This window comes from Sciurus vulgaris (genome assembly GCF_902686455.1).
Source record: "Sciurus vulgaris genome assembly, chromosome: 8".
NCBI classification, from domain to species: Eukaryota; Metazoa; Chordata; class Mammalia; order Rodentia; family Sciuridae; genus Sciurus; species Sciurus vulgaris.
The window spans coordinates 28824934-28845722 of NC_136468.1; the positions used below are offsets into that span (position 1 = coordinate 28824934).

The 20789-nt window shown below is 32.6% G+C and overlaps 1 protein-coding gene across 9 annotated transcripts in view; it reads left to right on the forward strand.

Moving 5' to 3' along the window:
- POT1 (protection of telomeres 1) overlaps positions 1–20789 on the forward strand; it is a 108150-nt gene that overhangs the window by 15011 nt on the left and 72350 nt on the right. For 6 of the 9 annotated variants that reach the window (XR_013765701.1, XM_079150911.1, XM_079150912.1 and 3 more), the window contains 3 exons: positions 9682–9795; positions 11294–11341; positions 16159–16273. Coding sequence is in view for 8 of the 9 variants with exons in the window: in XM_079150911.1 (XP_079007037.1) it covers positions 9682–9795; positions 11294–11341; positions 16159–16273 (277 nt within the window). In the remaining variant the exon portion in view is untranslated. The remainder of the gene's footprint in view (positions 1–9681; positions 9796–11293; positions 11342–16158; positions 16274–20789) is intronic. The other 3 variants (XM_079150918.1, XM_079150915.1, XM_079150917.1) reach the window with 1 other exon arrangement.

A 20789-nucleotide genomic window follows, 5' to 3' on the forward strand; every position in this document is an offset into this window, starting at 1 on the left:
GAATTAAGGGAGAGTAGAAATTACAGGCCTGAAAGAAGGAAAAACTGGGAAATTGCTACTTGACAGTTAAACAGTTTGTGTTTGCAATCTTGGAAAGTTTTGGAAATAGGGGTGATGCTTGCACAACTTTATGTTTTTGATTAATTCTACTGAGTCGAATCCTTAAGAATGTAAGTGGCAAGTTTTGCATTGTTTATATTTTGCCTAGGAATGCACACCTATACCATATTTAGACAATACAGATAGGTAATTGAAAATGAGAATCTAAGTTAACTATTTCCCTAGACCAGCATCATCTAAACTATTTGCAATGATAGAAAGATGTTCTATATCCGTACTGTTGATATGGTAGCCACTACATATATGGGGTAATGAGCATTTGAAATGTGGCTCGTGTGGCTGAGGAATAGTGTTTTAAATTTTATATAGTTTATATAGTTTTGTATAGCTGATTGATACTGTATTGAAGAGCATATCTCTAGAGATTAACCACTATTTGGTATTTAATTTTATAAATTTCTTTTCTGAAAATGTATGGAAATGACTTAAAATTGATATTTTTTAAGATTTAGATACCTTTGATGTTAATAAGAGATATTCTAAATATTTGACAAACCAGATTTGGCAGATGCTAATATCAACACATGTGGCTGTTAAATGTATCGAGTCAACAGTAAATTTCCAAATAAGTTGTTTATTATTAGACCTTTCTTCTAAAACAGTGTTGCAGGAATATTACATTTATGGTTTTGAGCTCTTTTGATTAGGGTTATTATTAACAAGTAAATGATAAAATGGCTTTTCTGCAAAACCATATATTTAATGAGATTGTACTCTATTTTTTCACTTATATTCATTATATTCAGTAACTGTTTAAGGGCTGACATTTTAATAGGCTCTGTGATTGACTCTGGAGAAACCAAGATTAATGAGACATGGTGCTTATGGAGCCCACTATCTCCAATCCAATGGAAAATAGTTTAATAGTGGTAACTGTGAAAGAGCTATAGAAGCAGCCTTAGTAAACTGAATCTGCCTAGAGGATTAGGGAAAGTATCAAACAGTTGGCAGTTTTGTTTTTACTGGATCATTTTGTTTATTTATTTTTAAATTTTTTATTATGGAAAGTTTTCAAACATGTATTAGAATTGTTTCATGAATGTCCATATACCCATTATCTAACTTCATTAGTTACTTCATCTGTTTCATCTTCTAATCTTTTTATTGCCATAGATTATTTTGAGTCATATTTCAGGAACTATTTAATTCAAACCACAAAATCCTAGGAAGTTCAATAGACTTCAAAAATTATTCACATACTTATTCACACACACACATATATATATTTGCATATATAAAATAATTCACCTATATATAAATTATTCATACACACACACACACACACACACACATAGTATATGCCACAGTACCCCTGTGCTACCTAAATATTAATAGCAGTTTCTTAATATGAAATATCAGTACATTCATGTCTGTATATACATATGTATGTGTCTCTTTTCCTGTTTATTTGTACACATAATTCCATTATTTCACTTAAAATAATTCTAATTCATTTATATAATCAAATGTCAAGTCAGTGTTCCTTTTTATTAGCTTAAAATATTTTTCAGTGTTTTTCTTCTGTTAGAGGATAGACCAAGGTAGGGAAAACACTGTGAAGGTTTTACAGTAATTGAAGAAGGATCCTGAATGATCAGAACTAAAGCATTGGTAGAACTGACATGGGTTGATTAGTTATGCATGTATATGTGTATTCTTGTTGGGGGTAGGAGGCTTAGTTTTCAGCTTTTGAGACAACCTAAATATAATATCTCCCTAAGTTCATGCTGAATATTAGTTCTCCCTATTTTTATACATTAAGTAAATAGAAACAGCAGTTTCAGTGTTACATTTCTATATAAATTTTGTTAATCTAGTTTAACATAAGTGGTTCATGTTCATTTGACACTAGAAAATGTATTACCTAGGAAATTAAATTATAAATTAATTTATAATAAAATTATTAATTTGGGAAGTAAATCCTCTATCATTATATTCTGAAATACCGAAGCAGTATGGCAAATTGCTGATATAGCAAAAAATAGAAGTTATACTGAAATGGTTGTCAAAAATCTCATCTTTAATAACAAAATTTTTCATTGTCATCATTGTTACTTTTGTTATAATGAAATGAACACATAGGTAGGTGACTTGTGTAGAAATTTATGGCATTGTTTGGAATGTTCTCATTTGCTCAGGTCACATTATCTCTAATTCCTAACTTTTAGGGCAAACAAACTTTTTTTTGGCAGTTCTTTTAAATTGTCTTTTCATACATCAGCTAAGATTTGAGAGGTCATTATAATATCTAGTAATTGATGAATGGATTATGGCATTTATCTAGGTGAATTATCTGAATAGTTGTAATAGAACTGATAAGTATGTTGTGACTAACCAGTATGCTTAGGTATATGACTGTAGTGGTTGTTAAAAATATTTAAAACCTTTTCAGCAGATAGTAAATGCCTTTGTTTGGAACTTCCCAAGACCTTCCCAGAGCCTTGATGTGATTTTTCTTCTGTCTTCCTGAGTGTCCCATATGGTAGGAGAGACTATGCCTCTGAACATGATGCTTAACTTCCAGTGGGTTTCTTGTCCTAAGAGGCTGTGGCCCGCTGCTAACTTTGTAGGAATTGGAACATCTACAGTATATCTTACTAGTCCGGTATTTTAAATATTACACCTGATCATACCTAAATTTTCTAGAGAAAGATGCATAGGATAATTAGTACACATTTAGTTGGTCATTTACACACTTACTCAACACTGTTTAATACTTGTTAGGAAATAGCCTTTACCTCAGCACTAGTGGTCTGAACAAAGTTGTCCTTAACTTACTTTTAGTAGAGAAAAACAGACAAATAGGTAAATACGTGAGTGTATGTTTTTCTAGTAGCAACAGTGCTTAGGAGAAAATAAAACGGCGGAAGAGAAATGAGGTGTATAAGAAGGGGAGGGAATGTCTTTTTATCTAGTGATGAAGAAAAGACTGATAAGGTGACATATGAGCAGGGACTTGACAGAAATGATTCCTGAGACATTTGAAGTAAGCTGTTCTAGAGAGGAATTAGCAAGTGCAAAGGCTCTGCAGTGTAGGTTTTAGACAGCAAGAGCAAGAGTCATTGCTAAATTCTGGGGACGAAGCCCTTACCACTACTCACCTTTTTGGTTTTCCCCATTCTTTAAGATCAGGATAATAATAACCTGCCTTTCTGAATTTTTGTCCTGATTAGAGACAAACTATACCTATGATTACCACATAGTGGAAACTTGGTACATGGCAGTTGTTACTATTATTGTTATTGTCATGTAATTAGATACAACTCTATAAGAACCAGGCAGAGGAAGAAGATACGGTCCCTTAGCCAAAGAGTTTGGTTTCTTGTTCTGCTTTTCCTCCTGTTAATTAATGTACCTTGAGTTACATTAAATGTCTCCTCATTGAAATTTAATCAGGTGTAAAATAGGTACTGGATTAGTTGAGAATGCTCAGTAGTTTTTTTTTTTTTTTTTGATAGTTTTCAACCACTTTCATGTTATTTTTTAATTTTTAAGTCAAAACTTTTTTACTTGTGGTAAGTACACACAACATAAGTTTACCATCCCAACCATTTAGTAGTCTCAGATACATTTTCATTTTTGTGCAACTAATCCCCAGGATTTCTTTTCATCTTGCAAAACTGAAATTTTATGCCCATAAACAACCCTTCATTCCTTCCTTTCCCAGGCCCTGGCACCTGCCATTCTTATTTCTGTCTTTTTAAATTTGACTACTGTGGGTTCCTCATATAAGTGGTATGCAGATCTCTCTTCAGACCCTGCCTTCAGTTCTATTGGGTATACATGTAGACTGTGCTGGATCATCTGGTAATTCTATTTTGACAATACTGTAGCAGCAGAAGTTGTAGTGGTTTATATACGGTATACTTGCGAAGTGATGCTGTTTTTGCAAAACCTGACTTTAAAGTCTAGATTAAAGATCCATTTCAAAGAAACTTTGGTTTTTGCTTTGTTTTATTTTCCATATACAAGAATGTTGTGGGTATATTGCTAAAATGAAGTTTTAATCTATTCTGTTTTGCTGATCCTTCTATAAAGAGGCAATAAATTAATTTTTTTCCTAATTTTTGTTTTGAACAAACAAAAGGAGAATCAGTATAGCAGTATTTTTCCTTGTGCAAATCTGTTATTAAACCAGTGGTATATCTTAAAATCTTTCTTTGGAATTCGAGGAAAGTCAAGTAGTGCTGTATAGTTCATGTCTTAAAACTCATGGGACAGGTCATCAGACCATTTCTCCCAGGATGAAAACTAGAGTAGCTTTAGATACAAGTTTGAAGATTCTCATTGAGATATGTTTTTAATGTTCTTGGTGTGAGAGAGAAATTCTAGAGATAAATCTACTAAAAAGTGTTACATAGCAATCTTTTTTATCAGGGAAGGGGACTAGAAAAATAGGAAAAACCCGATGCCCATACAAAGTCATTCCTACTTGAGCCATTTATGCTAAGAATTAATAGCTCTAAGCAGGTTCGTATAAAACTGTCTTTTATGATGGGGTACTTTGGTTATGGGTAGCTTCAGTCAATCCCTGTTGTTATTACTATTATTATTCCTTTCTTTGAAGATGTGGATTTATATCAGCTTAATTAATATTTGAGATGACTGTTTTGAGTTATTAGAATTCAGTGTAAGAAGACCTGAGATGTAATTTGTTGAAGAAAGATATTCTTCAGAAATGATGGAATGAGAAAGACAGGGAGAGAGAATATGAATAAAAGTTAGTAAGGAGGTGAATAATGTCATTGGTATTTTGATGGGGTGGGGATTGCATTGAATCTGTATAATGCTTTTGGTAGTATGGCCTTTTTTTTGGAGGTTATTGTGAATGAGTTAATTTTCATTCTTTCTTAGTGGATTAATTATTGGAGTATAGGAAAGAAGTTGATTTACTTATGTTTATCTTGTATCTTGTTAATTTGCTGATTTTATCAACTCTGTAAGTCTGGTTGAGTTGTTTGGGTCTTCTAAATGAAGGACCAAGTCATTATTTGACTTCTTTTCATATTTGTATCCCTTTAATTTCCTTTTCTTTCCTGATTGTTCTGGCTCGTTTGAAGAACTGTTTTGCATAGGAGTGGTGAGAGTGAACATTCTTGTCTTGTTCTCATTTTAGGGGAAATTCTTTCAGTTTTTCTCTGTTAAATATTTGTTGACCTTGGGTTTATTGTATGTAGCCTTTACAATGTGGGAGTAAGTTCCTTCTATCCCTAGTTTCTCCAACATTTTTAACGTGAATGGATGCTGGATTTTGCCCAATACTTTTTCAGAGTGTATTGAGATGGTTTTTGTATTTATGTAATGCATTATATTTATTGATTTGTGTATGTTGAACCAACCTTGCATCCCTGGAATGAATCAATTATGGTGTACTGTCTTTTTCATATGTGTACGTGTGTGTGTGTGTGTTTATATATATATATATGGAGAGAGAGAGAGAGAGAGAGATACAGAGAGAGAGATACACAGATTTTTGGGGGGTGGGGGATGCTGGGTATTGAACCCAGGGCCTTGTGCAAGTGAGAAAAGTACTCTACCTACTGAGCTGGTCCCCAGCCCTTCTTCATGTATTTTTTAATGTGGTTTGTCAGTATATTATTACAGGTTTTTTTCAACTATATTCATCAGTGATATTGGTCTGAATTTTTCTTTCTTTGAATGAATTTGTCAGTGTTCCTTCCCCCTTTGTATTTCATGAGTAATTTGAGGACAAGTAAAGAGACCCAGAATATCCAAAGCCACTGCTGAGTAGGAGGAACAATGCTGAAGGCATCACGATACCAGATCTCAGAGTATAGTATCCCCAACAGTGTGGTATTAGCATCAAAACAGACATGAAGACGAATGAGACTGAATAGAAAAAACAGACAAATGCCATAAATGCAATCATATCTATATCTGGTACTCAACAGAGGAGCCAAAAACAGTGTTGGAAGAAGGTGGACTTTTTGAGAAATGGTGCTGGCAAAACTGGATGTCTGTATCTAGAAAAATGGAACTACATCTCTTTTACCCTGCATAAAAAAACCTGAGTCAAAGATCTAGGAAATACACTAGAAACTGCAACTGTTACAGGAAAACACATGCTCAAAACTCCAACTTATCAGTGTAGGCACCAACTTTCTTAACAAGACCCCTAATGCTCAAGAAATAAAACCCAAGTCAATAAGTGGGATGACATCAAATTAAAATGCTTCTGCACAGCAAAAAAAAACAAGAGCATGAAGAGAAAGCCTATGAAATGGAAGTCTGGGTTATAAATACTATCTACCATTATAGTATCTACAGAGGATTTTCAATGCCAAAAAATCTTCTGTACTCTGTCTAATCATCTCTTCCTTCCCCGAATCTCTGACCACTTATCTTTTCATCTTTCTATTGTTTCCATAGTTTTACATTTTTCAGAATGTCATATAGATGGGCTCATACAGTATGTAGGCTCTTTTTTTTTTTGGCCTATTATATTATTGATTTTTGATGAACATTTCTTTTATGTTAAGAACACATATACTGTTTTCATCCTTTTTTTTTTTTTTCCCTGAAACTGGTTTGCAGTAAATATTCCTCTTGGCTGAACTAAACAGGGAATTGTTCAGTGACAAGGAATCACTGTTCCTGAGGCACAGTGAAGGATGGAACAGGCATGAAAAGGAAATAACACCTCTAGATTTCAGTTACACTTAAGTGTATGTTTACTTTTATAACTTCAGCATAGGCATAGATAAACCTTGTCAATTTTAGTAACATGGTATTCTCAAGCTGATTTCTTAATACTTTTTTCAATAGATTGAGATAACTGCTCTGATACATCAGAATGTCCTCTCGGTATCAAACTAAGTAATTCCTATACTTTTTTGAATGGCTTTGGTGTGGACCTCTCAGAAACTTAGAGTTTTAATACTACATTTTAAATCTCATTTTCAATTCAATCTTGAGTATTTATACAAACTAATATTTCATAATATTAAATATCTTATGTTCTATTTATTTGAATAAATATAAAAATATGTGTGGATTCATGGGAACTAGAGTTGAAGAGCCATTTTTTCTCCTCCTTTGTTTGCTCTTTCTTCAGTTTTTACCAATGTTAACTCATTTAATAGCTTTGTTGACTACTGTGAATAGAATTCTGTCAGTCACACATGGGATGTACACCTGGAATAGGACATTGTTTTTAGTTTTAAAGAGCTTAATGAGCTCTAACATGGCACTAGAGGTGTTGAGAAAAGTTTGAAGTTAGGAAGTAAAAGAGTACAAAGAATTTTTAAATGCTGTATGAGAGAACTCAGAAGAATTTTTTTTTTCTTTCTGGGAAAGATGTAATTTAAGATAGACCTTATCAGAAAGAAACATTTATAACCCAGACTTTGAAATACAGATAGGTTTAAATATATACAAATGGGGAAATGTTTATTATTCATGGTGGCTTAGAATAAGCAAAGAATATATGTGGAAAAGTGCTAGATGTATAAGAGAATCCAGTTTGTCCTTAATTGAATGAAAGTAGTTGGATATAGGGTCAGCTGAGATGACATCACTGAGGACCTTCGATACAATTTATATATGTGTGTGCATATTTGTGTACATATTCAAATACAAATCTGTGCTTATAATAAACTTTTATTTTTTAAGAAAAGTTTGGTAATTTTTGTGTTGTCAAGTGTATGGTCAGGAAAGAATTAATTATAACTTCTTACTGAATCATGTGCAACTAATATTGACATTGAAAAATTTTTAATGAACGCTGGTGCACAGCTTTTAGTCACTTATTCTTAAAATATTTTCTACATCATGAAAGATATTTCTTTACTGAAAAATTGAGACCAAAATGTTCATCTCTCCCTCATCTTTTGCTTTTGGTGTATTTTTTTTCCTTATAATGTTTATGTTTGAAAATGTTCTTAAGGCAAATAGAGAATAACATAGGGATAGATGTGTGTGTATATGTGTGTTTGTGTGTACTGATAAACCATGCTTATTTGAATAGACTTTGAATCTTTAACTAAAATCTTATGTTTTCATTTAAGAGAATTTATTGGTCTGTGGTCAGTTGAAAGCAGAAAATTTATTGGTCTGAGGTCAGTCGTAAAAATTTATTCCAGAAGCATGTTAATTGTATTCCCCTTTTGAACTTCCTAAAACATGGTAGATATTAATAAAATCTTAATGAGATTTTTCTCCAATTTAACTATGAAGAGTTATAGTTATTTTATGTTTGTAGTCTCTTAAGAAAAACTAGTGCAAGAATTTGAAGAACTAAAATGCTTGGTTAAAGCAAGAGATTTTAGAAAAAATATAACATTCTTCATTTCATTCAGTTTTCTTATAGAGGGCCTGCATACAGTGTGACAAACATTGTAAACAGAAGGCATACAAAGACATGACCTCTTTTCATCAAGGGGCTTAGAGCCTAGTTTATGAAACCAGATAGAAAATTCTGGAGACCGATACTAGGCCCTTGTATATATAAAGCAAAATGTAGTAATGTAGAAGACTTTCGTTTGGTGGAGATTAAAACTTTTGAAGGATGATGACCTAAAGTGCAGGAGTTTAATTTTTTTTTTTTTTTTTGGTACCAAGGATTGAACTCAGGGGCACTCAACCACTGAGCCACATCCCCAGCCCTATTGCGTGTTTTATTTAGAGACAGGGTCTTATTGAGTTGCTTAGCACCTCCCCATTGCTGAGGCTGGCTTTGAATTCATAATCCTCCTGCCTTAGCCTCCTGAGCAACTGGGATTACAGGCATGCACCACCGCGCCCAGCTAAAGTCCAGTAATTTTTTATACATCTTAAGAGTTGTTATTAAAATTAGAAGAATAAGAAAACAAAATAAGTGTAATGAACAAGGCATAACTCAGTTTATAGTTCAGTATCTGAAAAATAGAAATTAACCAAAGAGCAATACAGAAATAAATGGAGAATGACTTCTTACTGTTCCAAACATAAGTTTGAAATATCTCTTCTTACTTGGGTATAACTGGAAATTTATTAGTTTTGTCTCATTTCTGGATTTATATACACATGTATTTTGTAATAATTTGGAGTTTTTGCACTAACAATATGCCATTCTCAGTGTAATCTCTTGAAATTTATTTTTGTTCAAATATTATTTTTAATGCTGCTAAACCATCTCTTATCTTGTGCTTATATATTTATATAAACTGAGATAAACAATGATTTTTAAGTCCCACTAAACAGTCTTCTGAGTGATTTTGTTAGTGTTTTCCTGGGCCATGAAGTGGGGCATTTTACATTTCTGTGGCTACCTTGTGGCTGTAGAAGTTGAGAGTCAGAAGAGGGTCTAGTTTAAATCATATATTCAGTAAACATGAAATCAATTTAGGTTAAGCAGTTTTCCATTTTATTCCTGTTTTTTTTTTTTTTTTTTTTTTGTGGAGGGCAGTGCTGGGGATCGAACCCCCAGGGCTTTGTGCGGCATGCACTCTACCGACTGAGCTATCTCCCAAACTCCTGTTTTTAAGTAATATAATGATTTCTATAATATTCAGGGTTATAGAGATTTAGTAATTGAATAACAAACTTTTTTTTCCTATGTAGGACACCATTGCAGTGGCTAGATTTATTGTTTTGTCAGCATCTTCATCTAAGAGCAAAAATACTAAACATTGTGTATTTTTGAAAGCATTTGAAAACTTCAAATCAACTGTTTATGTAAGTGTGCAACTTTTATTCTCTAACCATGTGTATTATAGCTTCATTTAGCTGAAGTAATGGGATGGAGGTGGTATTTTTGAAAAACTGCAGATAAATTAGTCTGACTGAATTGTGTAGAAAGCTCGAACTTCTGAAGTTTCAGTGGTTGAGTCTGCTGAAACAAGCAAGCAGATTAACAGGAGAAAAAAATGTACAAATTTATTAATCTGAACATATGTTCAGGATCCATACAAAATGTGACATGTAAGCTATTTGAGCCTCAACAGTTGACTATTTCAAGTTTTAAAAAATTTGAAATGTTTAGAATTACTCTGAAAAAGGAAGGTACTATATGGACACAGTCATGTATTTCTTAATGATGGGAGAATGTTCTGAGAAATGCATTATTAGGTGATTTCATGGTTATATAAACATCCTAGAATGTACTTTCACAAGCTAAGATTGTTGCCATGTCATAAGGCAATGTTACAGGACTACCATCATATATGTAGTCCCTTGTTGCCTTGTTGACTGACGTACCCTGATTGACATATGATTGCATTTATTAATGAAACTTATAAAACTGCATAGACATTCAAAACCTTATCCTATTTTTTGTAATTATCCTATTGGGCACTCTTGATAGTTGACTTGATTGCACTTTAAATTAATTAGGCAAAACAGATACTCTCCTGTATTATTCTTTGTGAAAATGATCTTTGTCTTCTTTCTCTTGACCTCCTTTTTCCTTCAAATGCTGAAAAGCTACCTCTTTGGTCAAAATCATATATTGACCAAATTATGCAATTGTTTGATTGTCTTTTTTCCTAGTATGCACAAAGCATTTCAGGGGCTATGGGTGACTTTATTTGATATTAAAATTAATAAATTAGGTTGAATATGAGTGAGATTTACAGGTAAAGTAATCATTGCTACATTTATTTTTTTCCTTCTGTAAAGTTCAGGGTTCTATGTAGAAGTTTTGAACACCAATTCTGATTTTGCATTTCCTTTGGTCTGAGAATTCTGTGTTCTTTTATATTCTTTCCCGAGAACTAAATATTGGTGTACTTTGAATTTCATGTCCAAGTTTCATGTCCAAACTGCATTTTCATTAGAACTTAACATTTTTTTATTTGTGTCTTAGAAAACTTTGTATGTGCTACCTTTTTTTTTTTTTTTTTTTATTGGTATCAGGGATTGAACTCTGGGGTGCTTAGCCACTGAACCTCATCCCCAGCCCTTTTTAAAATGTTTTAAGTTTTGAGAAAGTATCTTGCTAAGTTGCTGAGACTGGCTTTGAATTTGTGATGCTCTTGCCTCAGCCTCCAGAGCTGCTGGGATTATAGGTATGAGCCACCATGCCTGACATGCATCTTAATATATAATCTATAGCTCTTATCATTTTAGTGATTTTGAATATTATAATGTTAAGTGTATTGTGTTACCACAGTTTAAGGTCTGTAAGCACACTGCAGATAGTTTGCATACAACTAAACCCTCTCTCTCTTTTCAGGTTTATGTCAGATCTGTGAGAGATTTTTCTACAGAATCAATGTCTTTGGTAAGATGATATTTTAGAATACATAACACCTGCATCCACATATACATGCACAGCAATATGCACAGACATATTTATATCTAATTTTTAGTCAGATTTCCTTTATAGTTTGATTTTGAATTAGTCTACCTTATAGTCTGATTTTGAAATAGTATCAGTACCATGAGAGTCTGATTTTGAAATAGTATCAGTACCATGGGAAAATGCAATTTTTTTTAATATCAGATATTGTTATATCTCAGTTATATACTTAGTAATTAATATCTGCTTATTGTATTATCTGCAGTATTTACTAATAGTTCGTATAAGCTATATTTACACAAGAAAATTAAATTTAAAAAGATTTTTACTATAGGAAAACAATAATATTTTTGATAGTTTTAAATCATAGGAAGAATCCTTTCTTTTTCATCAAGTTATATATAAATAGATTATTATGTGCTGAATTGTGATTTGACAAATTATATAATTTTAAGTAAAGTTGTTCTTTATATTGTGATACATTTTGCTTTTCTTTTTTTATACCATTTTTTTTCACTCTTAAAGAATTTTGTTACAGAAGTAGGAAGGTTCCCATTTTATAGGTAGGCTACTTATGACTGAGTGAATCTGTCAAAATTTAATTTAACATTTATGTTCTGCCTATATTTTTAAATCTTCACTTAAAAACAGGCAAATAGAGAATAGAGACTTTATTTCTAAAAAAAAAAAAAAAGAATATGAGACATAGGTTTTGAATTTGGAATAGTAATATAATTGAAATTTGTCTTTGGGGGAAACTAATCATAAGAGTGTAGATAAGCTTTTTTAGAACGTGAATTGGCCCTGGTGTTTGTATTTCCTAAAATTGTTATAGATTGATCAACTTCAAATACTTGGTACATCTTTGAACCTGCAAATAAGAAAGAAAGAAAAGTCTCTAAATTTGGCAAAAAAAATTTTTTTCACAAAGCTCAGGCCTCTTAAATAAATCAAGTACAAATTTATTAGACTTTATTTTCACGATTCTAGTGCTCATTTTCACATTTTTATACTGAGCTTGGACCTTGCAGTTGTTTTCAACAAAGCATCCAGCTATTGTTGGTGAGGTTTTTACTATCTTCCTAAGAAGATTTTGAGGTTTTCCTGAGAATGTATTATTTAATGGCTAATCTGTCATTGGACCAGTAGTCTTTTAGAATTTAGGAAGTGGAGTATATTGTTTTATAGTAATGGAAGGATTGCCCTTTTCAAATAACACCAATTATTTGATCTTGTACTGTCTTCAGGATTTAAAAACATTTGGCCCAGTTCTATTATCTAAAGGGTCAGCATATAAACTAGACCCTGTATTCCTATCCAACCTAATCTTGGTATTATTAACTTACTCTAATCATGTACACCTTCTTCTGGATTCTCAGACATATCAAATTTGTTTTCTTAGAATGCTCTTGTTTATCTCATTCCCAACTTCTGTTCTTTACTTATTGGTTCCTTTCTGTAAATATCTTTTCAAAGCGAATTTTCTAAGCACACACTCTGCTGCCTCAAAGGGACTTCCTAAGACTACTCAATTTAAGTCATATCTCCCAATTTATGGTTTGTCCTTCCAATAGCACAAGTAGTGGTTGTGTTATATTTATTTTCAATACCCTGTGTGATAGATACATGGCCCACTACAGAGGAAAGGAGGAAGAAGGAAAAGAAGGAAGGAAATTTATGATGTTATTGTGTCTTTTTTCTCTAGGCTTATATTATCTGCTGTGCTTGATTTTTATCCATTAGTTACCTTCCCTGCCTATACTGTAAATCTCATTTCATGTTTTAACCTAGTGCTCAACATTTTCTTGACTAATTCTCTGATGGGCTACCTCTTAACTATTGGAACATAAAATAACCTTTAATGTCTATATGAAATGAAGACCAAGTGATTTACATGCTGAATGGTTTTTTAAATGCTATTAAATTATTTTTAATGTATGGGCCCATAATTTTCTAAGAAGAATGTTTTAGTGAATGTATAGATCTCTGCTATTGAGTACTGTAGTAGCTAGACATGTGTGGCTACTAAAATTAAAAGTTCATTTCATAATTTGCACTAGTCATATTTAAATTTCTTAGTGGCCACAATATTGTGGAACATTTTCATTGTCACAAAAGGATCTGTTGGACAGTGATGATGTATTTTTTTACAGTTATTTATAGAATAATAAAATGTGTTCAAAGGCATTGCCATAACAAGTACTGTTTCCTCTTAACCTAGAAGGTGGTAGCTTACTGTAAATATTATATACTTATTGATATTAGGAAAAGCATTTGCATCAATTTTGTCAAGCTGTTTTCAGATCTCTAATTATGTAATGTTATAAGCAATCTCTTGTAAGTACCATTCTCTTTCTTGTCCTTCCATATTTCATTATTTATCCCCTTCAGAAAGACTTTGCTTACCACTCTTCTTACTTAACCACACCATATCCCTTCCAACATACATTTGTCTCCTAAGTTAAAATTGATTTGGGTGTCTCCTCTGTAATCATTTCTTGTGGAATGCCATATTTCATTGTCAGCAAGGGAGACAAATTAGTTACTTAGGTAAGGTTTATTTATTTATTATTTAATTTGGTGCCATGGATTAAACTCAGAGGCATTTGCCCACTGAACCACATCCCCAGCCCTGTTTTGTATTTTATTTAAAAACAGCGTCTCACTGAATTGCTTAGCACCTTGATTTTGCTGAAGCTGGCTTTGAACTCATGGTCCTCCTGCCTCAGCCTCCCAAACTGCTGGGATTATAGGCATGCACCACTGCATCTGGCAAGTAAGGTTTATTGGGAATTATTATGTAAGTTTATTTGCTGTCTTCCCAAATACATACTTACTTGAGAATTCATTAACTGCCAGGTGCAGTGGTGCATGCCTGCAATCCCAGCAACTTGGAAGGCCGAAGCAGGATGATGATAAGTTTGAGGCTAGTGTCAGCAACTTAGCACACCCCTAATCTACTTGGTGAGATCTTGTCTCTTAAAAACAAAGTACTGGGGATGTATATCAGTGAGCCCTTGGGGTCAGTCCCCCATACCCCCCAAAATACATTATCCAAACTTTTAAGAGAATATTATCAGAAACATCAATTTATAAATATATCATTAAAAATACAGCTTACTTGCTACATACACACAGTCTGATTACATGGAAAGCCTAATTTATAATTCATAAGTCGGTTTTTGGTCATGAATTAACAAGTACAGTAACTCGAATCAGTCCATTAGCTGTCCTAGCATTCCCCTTTCATCTGTGTATATGACTATATTGTGTCCAGGCATTTTGTCAGCCAAGGCACATCTCACCTCCTTTCTGTTCATTTTGCTGAACATTGTTCTTTCATCATTGATGAGCTACAGTTTTCTTTTGTGTTAAACTTTGATGCAGTTTCTAAGCCCCACCCTTCCATGTTTGACTCAAGGAATCAGCTTCCTTGAAAAAATAAATTAATTTAGTTTTATTTGAGTTTTAAAATTTTCACTTTCAGAGTGATGGATAATCTTATTTTCTGTTGGGGTAGAGGCAGGTGGATGACAGCACCACCCAGCTGAAACTATAGGATTGATTTACATCCCTCTTGATGTCAAACATAGTTTCACAAACTACTTTCTCTTTTTTCCCCACACTTATGTAGTTATTTCTGTAATTTTTTTTTCTTGTTACCACTTTTAATCACAATACACTATTATGAACCAAAATATATATTTAAGTCCATTTGAAGTCTTTGTTACAGTAGAGGGGAAAAAGAAAGAGAAATTATACAAGTGTTGAAGTGATATTAGTTACAAACCAAATCCAAAATTTCATAGACTACATTTTTTAGAATATTTTCTGATAACACTTTCTTTGTCCTTTTTGTTTTAATTAGTTCAGTGTAGTTATACATAATAATTGATTTCATTTTGACCTAATCATATAAGGATGAAATATAATTTGCTTCAACTTCAGTCTTTAGTCCTTCCCTTCCTTACCCTCCCCTTCCCTGTTTTCTTTCCCCCACTCTACTAGTCTTCATTCTGTTTGTTTATGGTTTTTAAAATTATGCTTTATAGATACACATAAACTGAATTTTATCTTCCAGTTATGACTTCATTTCCACATAAGTTGGGGAAGTATTAGAGTAAAAGTATCTAAAATGATTGAACCAACTGAAGGGCCCCTCAGAACCTTTAGTACCCTTGGGAATATCCTAGACAAAATATTTTTCCTAAATTTACAAGACATAGAATTCTTTATTGACAAGACCAATATTCTTACCACACTTTCAGGACTTTAAGAAACATCTCACTATATCTGTTTATTCCTTTTCTTTCAAGGGAAGGGAAGGTACTGGATTCAAGTTCAAGGCCTTGCCTGTGCTAGGCACATGCTCTACCATGGAGCTACATCCCCAGCTTTATGCCTCATTGTATCTCTTTAGTAAAACACTTTTTCTTAGGAATTTCTTATTTTCTGTTGTAGCTTCAGTTTATACATTAATTACTGATACTTTAATATATTGTTTTCTATTTTCTTTTTGAAAAACTATAATGTTTCAAAGAAATTGTACACTGGTTATACTTTTATGGACTAGCATGCTAATTACACCATTTAAAATAACAAGTTATTTTAAAGAAAACTAGTTGATTTATACAGTAAACTTTATAAACTGCACATTTTCTTTTTTAAAGTTGTATCTTCTTTTAGATACTTAAAAGGACAATATACAGTTACGTATATTTGCTAAGTTATAACTGTGATCATATGATTCTAGAAAATAAATGCTTAATAACATAATCACTGTCTTTGTTTTTCTTCAGGTTCCAGCAACAAATTATATATATACACCCCTTAATCAACTTAGAGGTGGTACAATTGTCAATGTCTATGGTGTTGTGAAATTCTTTAAGCCCCCGTATCTAAGCAAGGGAACTGGTAGGTATTAAAATTGGTGGACCTTCTATATAATATAGTTTATTTTTTTCCCCTGGAGCTGGGGATTGAACTCAGGGCTTCTACCACTGAGCTACATCACAAGCATCGGTGGACTTTCTATGGACTAGAACTGCCTGTTAGTTGCAGGAACATGGCTATTTCAGTACCCTAAGTCTTTGAAGAGAATCTTAATTCTGATTTGTAATTGCTAAATAACACTGATATATATTCTTCAGCAATTTTAATTTATAAAATAAATATGGTATTTAGATTCAGAAGTCCAGTTTAAGACAGTAAAAATAAATTTTAAAAAAGATGCCAAACAGCAACATGAAAGCATAGGCAAATATAAAATTTGCTGGTAAAGGGAAATATGTAAACAGATAAAGAATATTACAGGATTCTATCAGTACTATTACAGGATGAATGATTTTAAATCTGATACATAAGTTGAAATAACTGTAGCTATATAAATATGTTAACGGATACAAAATATACCAAGATGCAAATTATAATATCAATAAAAAGTATGCTGGGAGAAGAAGTAAAAGTATGGAATTTTTTATGTGGCATAAATTAAGTGGTTCTGATATTAAAATAGATTGTTATTATAAGATGTTTTATGTAAACCCTGTGACAACCACAAAAATATTACCTGTAAAAAATGCACAAAAGAAAATGAGAAAGGAATTAGAAATGAGTTTTATCATTATAAAACCTCATCCAAACATAAAGGAAGATAGAAAGAAAGAAAAACAACAGAACAAAAGACTTGCAGTACTCATAGAAAAGTACTAAATGAACACATATCCTTCCCAGTCACTAACTCCTTACATTATAGATGGATTAAATTCAGCAATCAAAAGACATAGATGATAGAATGAAAACAAATAAGAAGATAACCAAAGAAAGCACAAGCAGTACACTTATATCAGATAAAATAGACTTTTAGGTCAAAAACTATTACAACAGAAAAAGGATAGCTTATAATGGTAAAAGGATCAATTCATCAGGAAAATATAATAATTATATATCCAGCCAACATCAGAGCTCCCAGTATATGAAACAAACATTGCAGATATATATATATATATATATATATGAAGGAAGAAATATGTAGCCACATAATTACAGCAGAAAATTTCCATATACCATGTAAAATAATAGATGGAACGTCCACGCAGAAGATTAATTAAAGCAGAAAATTTTAACAAAACTATAGACCAATTGAGTTTAATAGGCATATACAGAACATTCTTTTTTTATACCAGGGATTGAACCCAGTGGTGCTTAACCACTGAGCAACATCCTGAGACTCTCCCCCGACCCTTTTCTTTTTTTTTTTTTTCTTTTGAGACAAGGTCTCACTCAGTTGCCAAGGCAGGCTTTGAACTTCTGATCCTCCACCTGGGAATTATAGCATGTGCCACTGTGTCTGGCAGAACATTCATTATAACTAGAGACTATTAACATGATCTTCTCAAATATACACAGTACATTCACCAGAGTAGGTCACATGTTAGGTTACTAAACAAGTTGGTAAATTTAGGATTGAATATATACCAAGTGTTATGTCCAGCTACAATGGAATGGAATTAGAAAACTGTAACAGGAAAACTAAGAAATTCATAAATGTATGGATATTAAATAATATCTCTTAACCAGTGAGTCAAAGAAGAAATCAAAATGGAAATTAGAAAATATCTAGAGACAAAAATGAAAGCACAACATACTAAAGCTTATGAGATGCCTCAAAAGCAGTTCTGAGAGAGCTGGACAGTAATAAGCACCTATGTTAGAAAAAGGAGAAAGATCACAAATAACCTAATTTACAAAGAATTACAGAAGGAAACAATTCCAAAGTAGAGAGAAGGGAGTAAGTAAGTAAGATCAGAGTACAAATAAATAAAACAAAGAACAGTAAAACATTGAGAGAAAAAACGTTTTTTGAAAAGATAAATAAAATTGACTTTCAGCCAGCCAAAGAAAAAAAATTCAAGATCAGAATTGAAAGGAGAAATATTACATCTGATGCCACAGAAAATAAAGGATTCCCAAAGAATAATGTAAACATAAGAATGAAAAGATAGAAAATTTGATCAGACTTACAAGGTGATTGAATCATTAATCAAAAAATCTCCAACAGAGAGAGAGAGGCTCAAGACCAGATGACTTTACTGGTGAATTTGGCCAAATATTTAAAGAAGAATTAGTGCCAATCCTTCTCAAACTCTCTAAAAAAGAGTTCAAAAAATGTTCCCTTTTCAGAAGGGAACATATCCAAACTAATTTTGTGAATGTATCCTTACTATATCAAAATCAAAGACTGAAAAAATAGAATACTACAGGCTAGTATCCCTTAGGAACATTGACATAGACATCCTCAATAAAAAGTGAATAAACTGAATTCAACAGTGCATTAAAATAATGATGTACCATGATCTAATGGAATGTATTCCTGGGGTGAAGGATATTTCAACATATGAAATCAATCAGTTTGTTCCACCATCCTAATAGAATGAAGTATAAAAATCATACCACCTCATTTGATGCAGATACAGCATTTAACAGAATTCAGTACTTTCATGAAATAATACTCATCCTAGATATGAGAGAATATTACTTCAACTTAACAAAGACTGTGTATTAAAAGCCCACAGTTTATATAACGCCTGATATTCAAACTGAAAGCATTTCCTGTAATGTCAGGAAAAAGACAAGGTACACACATGCTTCACTTCAACATAGTACCTAGAGCAGTTAGGCCAGAAAAATAAATAAGGCATTCAAATGAGAAAGGAAGAAATAAAATTGCCTTTGTTTGCAGAGGGCATGATCACGTCTTGTACCCTTCCCCACACACTAATACCTTAAGAAATAATAAACAAGTTCAAGAAAGTTCAAGATTGAAAATCAGCATATGAAAATCAGTTTTCTGATTTTCATTTCTGTATATTAACAGTGAATAATTTCAAATGAAAATAAAACAGTGCCATTTATAATAGCATCAAAAACTAGAAAATGATTAGGAATATTTAGTCAAGGAAGCAAAAGATTTGCACACTGAAAAATACACAATATTGCTGGAAGAAATTAAAGAAGATACAAATAAAAGGAGTGATATTCTGTGCTCATGGATTGGAAGACTTAATATTGTTAAAAGGTCTATGCTATTCATAGTGATCTAACAGATTCAATATAGTCTATAAAAATCCCAGAATTCATATGGAATCACAGAGAATCCCAGAAAAATGTGGAGGCTTCTCAAATTCCAAAATATATTATAAAGCTACAGTAATAAAAACTGTATCATACTAGCATAAGACAGATATACATCAGTGAAACAAAATAGCCCAGAAATAAACCTATGTGTATGGTCAACTGATCATCAACAAAAATGCCAAGAATATACACTAAGGGAAGGATAGTCTCTTTAACAAATGGTCCTGGGAAAACCAGGTAACCATGTGCAAAATATAACACCAGAAGCACAGGGAACAAAACCAAAAATAGACAAGCAGAAATACATCAAATTAAGAAGATTCTTTTCAGTGAAGGTTACTATAGAGGAATTGGCAATCTATAGGAGAAAATATTTGTAAATGATGTATCTGATAAAAGATTAATCTCCAGAATGTATAAGCAACTCTCATCACTCAGCAAAAACAAACCAACCAATCACAAACTAATATAAAAAATAGGCTGCAGACTTGAATAGACATTTCTCTGAAGAAACTAGTTGGATAGCAATTCAGTATATTAAAATGGATTCAGTGGTGCTAATCATCAGGGAAATGGAAATCAAAACCACAGAGAGATATCACCTCATGCCTGTTAAGTTACCTTTTTCTTGGAGGAAATCTTTGCCAACTCCACCTCGGAGCATTAATCGCCAGGATATGTAAAGAACTCAAAAAACTTAACACCAAAAAGCAAATAACCCAATCAGTAAATGGGCAAAAGAACTGAGTAGGCACTTCACAGAAGAAGAAATGTTCAACATCACTAGTAATTGGAGATATTCAAATTAAAACTTAACAGAGATTTTGTCTCCAGTCAGAATGTCAATTTTCAAGAATACAAGTAACTTATAAATGTTGACCAGGATATGGGGGGAAAGGTACACATACGTTGCTGGTGGGACTGCAAATTGGTACAACCACTCTGGAAAGCAGTATGCCAAGATTCCTTAGAAAACTTGGAATGGAACCACCATTTGACCCAGTTATCCTATTCCTGGGCATGTATTTAAAGGACTTAAAATCAGCATACTATAGTGATATAGCCACATCACTGTTTATAGCAGCATGGTTCACAATAACTAAGCTGTGGAACCAACCTAGAAGCCCTTCAACAGATGAATGAATTATGTGTGTATACACAATGGAATATTACTCAGCTATAAAAAAGAACAAAATTATGACATTTTCTGGATGGAGTTGGGAGTCCAAGTGCAATAAGCCAATCCCAGAAAACCAAAAACTACATGTTCTCTCTGATATGCGAATATTATCTC